This window comes from Benincasa hispida, chromosome 11 (genome assembly GCF_009727055.1).
Source record: "Benincasa hispida cultivar B227 chromosome 11, ASM972705v1, whole genome shotgun sequence".
In the NCBI taxonomy this organism is placed as follows: Eukaryota; Viridiplantae; Streptophyta; class Magnoliopsida; order Cucurbitales; family Cucurbitaceae; genus Benincasa; species Benincasa hispida.
The window spans coordinates 12,079,604-12,087,044 of record NC_052359.1 but is presented as its reverse complement, the minus strand read 5'-3'; the positions used below and the strand labels follow the sequence as shown (position 1 = coordinate 12,087,044).

The 7,441-nt window shown below is 27.5% G+C and overlaps 1 protein-coding gene across 1 annotated transcript; it reads left to right on the top strand.

Annotated features, from left to right (window-relative positions):
• The first annotated feature begins 3,304 nt into the window (after positions 1–3,304).
• LOC120090559 (exopolygalacturonase-like) lies at positions 3,305–5,329 on the top strand. Its single transcript, XM_039048286.1, has 4 exons — positions 3,305–3,448; positions 3,898–4,188; positions 4,472–4,990; positions 5,111–5,329. Exons 1-4 carry the CDS (start codon positions 3,305–3,307, stop codon positions 5,327–5,329), a joined length of 1,173 nt encoding a protein of 390 aa, XP_038904214.1.
• Positions 5,330–7,441: the final 2,112 nt, after the last annotated feature.

Genomic DNA, 7,441 nt, shown 5'->3' with positions numbered 1-7,441 from the left:
GCTACAAAAATATCTTAACAACCAAACAAAGCTACGGAATTTGTTTCAAACCAACACAAAATGCCTAAGAGCTTCCAAATGTTCAAAGTGAAGTCAAACAATATATGTTGTACCAAAACACAATTGGATCAAATGAAGCTTGACAACTCCACCCACTCAACTCGCATGTCTTCATTGAGTTCTTACTAGGTAAAAGGGTTCTCAGTATCAAACTATATGAAAGCAAATAAATAACAAATATTATAATAAGCTCATTATTAATAAGTACACAATATGTAAATAATAATATTAAGTTAGAAGAGTGACATACAAGAGATTTGATAGAATATCTAGATAATAGAATACCTCTCTCATGAACCTCATTATATAATACTCATATTATTTGCTTAAATGATAAGGTGCTCATCCTTTGATTTATCACAGGACGTAACAAAAATTTCAAGGTAAGTTCTTTGAAGTATAACAAGCCATTTGAATAAAGGGAGAAAATACTGACCCAAATTCTTTGAATAACCAACCAAATTAAACCTACGAAATCATATGTGAAAACAAACATAAAATATGTAAGCATGTGAGAATAAAAAATTAAAATAGGGAGAAATTATATAAACTAAATTTATCAACATAAACTTAACTCAAGAAATAAATTCAACAAGTTAATGATACTCATGAACTAAAATGAACTTATAGAAACCATAACAAAGTTACAAAAAGTAGTCTACCAACCAAAACAAAACTACATAATATATTCCAAAGGTTTTTTGTTGAGGGCACTTCAACCTTTTTAGCGAGGGCACTACAAGACAATTGACTAGACTACTTTAACTCAATTGAGTTGTTACTTGACCAAAATCAAACATAACTCATTAAGATTGAAGAAACTACTAATTTAACTTTTTTATGTATTAAATTTGTACATGAAACATCATCTAATTTGCTTGGTTTCAATTAAATTTGAAATTTCTACCATGAATTTAGTCTTCATATAATTAGATTCACTTTTTATGTTTAAATATTCAAGAATGTTTCACTTACTTTTCCTACATTATAAATATCTAACAACTAGGTTTTTCTTTCTTCCAAAATTTTTTAAAATGAAACTATTACATTGTGGTTGTCTTATAATATCGTTGAATGTAGTTTCAATAATCGGCATGTCCCTTTTAAGAGATGCTTCTTTACTTACATGCATTCAACCGATAAAAATACGGTCAGCCGAACACATTATGGTGTCCTAATCGAATAATTCTTGATGTAATTTCACATTTACTTTTAACATGGGTGGTATATATTTTAGAAATTTTCTAACTTTTTATTGATGTGGGTCCCTTTAATGAGGTTTCATATACTTGGTAAAAACCTCATATTCTCATACTTAAATGATTAGTATGAAACGCGTTAGTTCTCATTGTGATGAAATTTAGAGGAAGGTAAAAATGGGAGAAATTGGAAAGAATGGATAAGGCTTAATTCCCTAATAGGTACAATCTAAGAACCTATTTCTACCAAATAAGATTAAATTGTAATACCTAGTTACCTTAATATATCAAAACATAATTCAAATAGGAAATAAATCTAACTCTAATAACCTAATCTGATATACTTTAATATTTGTATTCTAGAGATTTGGATCTCTTAGATAGGTGATCTCAAAACATAAATTTGAAAACAATGGATCCAATAAAGAAAAAAAAATCATATTTTCATGTAAGTTTGTAGTAACGTATATTTTAAAAATTGGATCTCAACTTAAACAATTATTTTTAAAAATATGTGTGAAATAATATATTTACAAATCATAAAACTAGTTCTAGTTACTCACTAAAATATCTTGTTATATAAACTATTAATAACTCACTTTTAAACATGTTTAATGTTTAAAAAAAAATTTGTATAACTATTATATACGGTAATTGTTTTAAATAGTAAAACTACTGAAAATATTTTCAAATATAACAAAATGTCATTGTATATTAGTGATAGATCATCATAGACTTGGAGTGATAGAAGTCTATCGCGGTCTTTCATTAATAGACAGTAACATTTTGTTATATTTGAAAATAAGTTGGCTCATTATCTTTTATTTGAAAACAACCCTATTATGTAACAATTTATAGAATTATAAGACATGATATTATATATTTCTTAATTTAATAGAAATGAATTGGGTTTATTACATTAAATACTATATATACTAAAATTTTTACCTTTTTTTAACTGTAAATTTACATTTTAAAATTTCAAATATAAATTTGAAAATATAAAATTTTTTAAAAAAAAACAAAAGAATCTGTTGAAGGCATATTCATAGAAAAACTTAGTAAGAACATAATCAAAATTGCCTAACAACCATTAAGTTAGGTGTACTAAAAAAATGTTTTCTTTCTATGAAACATTTCTCCTCCTTAAATGGTTTTTTTTTATCTAATAATACTCTTTTTAACCCTTGTTAATAGATACCATCATCTATGAATGTTGAAGAATAGCAATGTCACTCTTCTTGAAATGGTAGCAGTAGACCAAATTTGAGGATAACTCAATTATTTGAGATACATATATCCTCAATTAATAGAATAAAGCCTTAAATATATTCATGCACATTGTTAAACTAAAAGATAGTGTATAAAAGTCAAAACGAGTATGATTCAATTGGCATTTAGATGTTTTAAGGGCCAAAATATCTATGGTTTTCAAATTCTCTTCACTCCCTATTATACCAAAAAATGAAAGAAACAAAATGTATGAAACAAGAGTGTAAGTGTTATGACAAGATCAAGAAGAAATTATACCATTCCTCACGAATATTTTTTTTTTTTATCAAAAGAGTTTAAACAAAAATGATTTTTAAAAAAAAATACTTTTTTCTTGTTATTACAAACAAACCCTTAAACCCTATAGATCAATTGTCATGCATCTTTCCTTCTATTCAATAATACACATAATTTTATAAATGAATTGATTTTCAACTTCTCATTATGTAATGGAGTTTAGGGCTTAATTATTTCTAAATTCATTTTTTCTGCAAGAGAGATCAGAGATACAAAAGAAATTTGAGGAAGGTAAGACTAATTTTTTCCATTAAGGGTGAAATCTCATTAATCTCATTAATCTCAATGCCATGGTTTATGAATAAAATCATTATAGAGATTTTCTAACAAAATAAATTGACCTATAAAAGAAACCAAAAACTCAGTTTTGCGAGTTATTCCATTTTTGGTTGTTAAAATTCTGTTATAAAAATGAAAAAAAAAATGAGAGCAAAAATCAGCCATCTTTGAGAAAGAAACAAAAGAAGGGGGAAAAAATGGGTTTGAGTTATTTAGCAAATGGATGTGTAATGTCCATTATGATATTACTTTGCATTTGTAAATATTGTAATGCTCAACCTAAAGTGTTCGATATCATGCAATTTGGTGCCAAACCTGATGCAATAACCGATAACAGTAAGGTATAATTTTTGTTTTCGATATCAAACCACAAATACTTTTAAAATCAATTCAAATAAATTTTTTAAAAAGTTTTAAATATTTAGATCTATGACATATCTTGTAGTAATTTCTAAAATCAATGATAATAAAAATAAATAAAAATAAAATAAAATAAATATTTGGGGATAGTTTGTTAACATTTTTGTTTCTTTTATTTATATATATATAATCACTTCTCACTCGTTTTTCTCTTTTTTTCTTCCAAAATGATGTAAGAAAGTTTTGGAAGTTATAAACTACATAAGTCAAGATGTTTGATACATATTTGACATTTTCTAGAATTATATTTGTTTTCTTACCATCTTTTTACAATGGATTTCATCTATTCATAGGAAAAAATTTCTATTTTGAGCCAAAGTTTAAAAAAACTAAATAAATTAAGCTTAATTGATTTGTTTGTATAATATAGGCATTAAGTAACGCATGGAGTGAAGCTTGTGGAAATAGTGGAGGTGGTGTGGTTTTGATACCAGCACAAGGAAGGTTCTTAGTTTTGCCATTGTTACTTCAAGGTCCATGCCATGGCTTCATTCATATACAACTTGATGGCGAATTATTGGCACCTGTCAATAAGCAGTTTGCCACCGGTGACTACTGGCTTAGTATCAACCAAGTCAACAACTTGTTCATCGATGGTTTGGGTCGCTTGAACGGTCGCGGTTCTACCGCTTGGCCATACAGCTCCGCTAGTCGTCCCGTCGTAAGTTCATCTTTTCTTTTCTTTCTCACTAACAATAAATCTAATATTACATGTACTATATGTTTGGGAGAACGATAAATTTTTTTTGAGTAAATAATAACCTATTTTCGTGTCTTTATTTCTATTACATTTGTTATATTTAATTTGGTTTTCATTATTTAAAAAGTTATTTGTTATGTTGACAATGAAAAATGTTTTTACGATCTCATCCCCTATATTTATTTTAAATGCAACTCCAAAACATACTCATTGAAATCTAACAATTTGATATTATTCTATGTAGTCTATGAAACTCACTAATATCAACACTGCAAGAATTAGGAACATAAAATCCTACAACAGCAAACTCTTTCATTTCGCTGTGCATGGATGTCACAATGTCATGTTTGATCACGTTACAGTGATAGCTCCAACAGACAGTCCCAACACAGATGGAATCCACATTTCATCATCAAGTGGTATCAACATCATGCATTCAGTAATCAGTACTGGAGATGATTGCATCTCCTTAGGTCCTGGAAGCAAATTCATCAACATAACCAACATTCAGTGTGGTCCTGGCCATGGAATCAGCATCGGTAGCCTCGGAAAGTACCCAAACGAAGAAGATGTCTTTGAAGTCACAATAAGAGACTCCATATTCATTGGAACGTCCAACGGTGTGAGAATCAAATCATGGTCGTCTTCATATTCTAGCTTGGTTAGCAAGGTCTCATACCGGAATCTACAAATGAATAATGTCAAAAACCCTATCCTCATTGATCAAATGTATTGCCCCGACTCTTGCGGTCCAAATGAAATGGTATGTATAAGATAATTTAAGAGCATTATTAGGGTTTTAGCAAGTATTAAAGATGGTAATATGATGGACATATATATGAGATTCTAAAGGAAAATGTGGTCTTGTTGTTGGCAGAGTAAGTCAAGAGTGCAGATTAAAGATGTGAGATATGAAGGCATAAGGGGGACTTCAAATACCCAAGTGGCAGTAAATTTTGAATGCAGCCAAATTTTTCCATGTCAAGGTATAGTGTTGCAAGACATTAACCTTCCTTTCAATGGTGGTGGGAAGTCAACTTCCATTTGCCATAATGTTAGGGGTTCTGCTTTTGGTCAACAATTACCTCCCTCTTGCCTTTAATTACCTAGTGTTCTCTTTATTCTTTCTTCACTAGAAAGAGGAGGAAGGGGAGAGGATACTTCATCAAAATAATTTAATAAGAACCCAATGTAGGTTTCTACACAGTAATAATTATCATTTTACCTTTATATTATCAAAGCATCATAAAAAAAAACCATAAATGGTAACTTTAAATTTTTTTAGGTCATTTGAAAGTAAAGATGCTTTAATATTTTGTTCAATTAATAAGCATAGTTGAAAATAACACAAAAAAAAAATGTGGTTATTTAGATAAAATAAAGTTGTATCGACAAAGATATAATCATAACAAATCGAGTTATATCGATAATCATTGAGCAAAAATGAAGTTGTATCTTCCCTTAATTTCCAATTTTTCGTGACTCCATTGTGGATGAAAAGACAAGTCATGAAATATTTAAAGGGAAAAAAAAACTTTTAGAAGGGCAATACTTTATTTATCTTTGGTTGCATCAATTTTTGGTAACTCACTTTAATCATGCATTAAAAATAAAAGTATTTAAAGAAAATTTGTCATATGAAAATTTGTAAACGGTACAAAAATTGGTGCTGAGTCCAAATCACTTTTATCATTTTTAAAATGACTCTTAAACATATTTTTAATTATTTAAAATCAAATTTGATAATATAAAAATGGTATTTTAAAATATAAAATTAAATATTAAAGTGTTACTTATTTAGTTTTATTTTAAAAAAATCGTAATGTTTGAAATTTGAATAGCCAAAGGAGAAGAAGAAAATGGAAGTGATACAGACATCATCATTTCTAGTTGTCTCATCATCATGGCGAAAAAATAAAAAATGATAAAATACAACGTGGACCTTCCAATCTGTCGGACGGTTACGAAAGTCGACACGTCGTCAATTGACAGTTAATTTTAAATTATTTATTATGGTTTCTATTGCGTCATGCTTCCACATGACTGATGTCATAATGGGCCCAGGCCCACGAAATCTGTGATCCATAACCTCAATTTCAATGGCCCACCATTTAACAACGTGTTGACCTTTGAATCTGAATGTTTCTTTTCACTTCCCCATTTCATTTCTTCATCCCAATTCTTGATTTCATATCAATACTAATAGATTGACGTTGATATACCAAAAAATAATAAAAAATAAAATCTTATTTAGTTTATTCGAGTTTTTAAGTTGAGTTAAAATATAGTTGAAATTAGCTTAACTAAATAGGTATAAAAAAAATATTGTGTTGCGAATCTATCAATATGTCTCTAATCTATCCACTTTTATTATACTGAAAAAAGAGAAATGATTAGGTGTAAACTAAGATATGTCTAATTCATTCTCTCATTTACTTTATACAAAAAATAATAAAAAATAAAAATTTTGTCACATGATAATTTTTTGTTGGACAATTACATGCATGGTTGTACCTACAAGTACCTAAGTATTTCTCTTAAAAAATTGGAATTCAAATATTATATTAATTATTGCATACTTATTTCATTTTATTATAGTCATTTGACTCTCAAATGTCCAAATTTTGTCATTATACTTTCATAAATCTTAATTAAAGATACATTTTTTTTTAATTTTAAGATTTATTGAAATACATGAAAAAAAATATATTTGTAAAATCTGGATAAAAAAATCATGGTAACTTAATATTAATATTTGATAATAAGCATTTTATAAAAATCTTGAACCTAATATAAATTTTTTTTTTTTTACTAAATAACTTATGAAATTAATGTAAATAGTAAATAATGTTTTGTTTAGTTCAACAACTTTGTGAGTGTGCCTAGATTTGAGTAACTAAGTTTAATTTTCAACAATAAAAAACAAAAAAATGAAATGGATTACAAATATAAGCCTAGAAAATGTAGTTTTTAAAAATCTATTTTTATTTTGAAATTTGACTAAGAATTTGATTATTTTGCTTAGAAATGTGACAAACATTATAAGAAATTGAGAGTAAATAGTATAATTTTTTTTTTTTAACAAATCAAATTATTATAAAATAGAACGTAAGTTATCAAAAGATTGAAAAAACAATATTGGAATAGTACATAATTTAAAGATAATTTTTGCACAAATCTTACATATAAAGATGTCCAAATAACCCATGGGTCG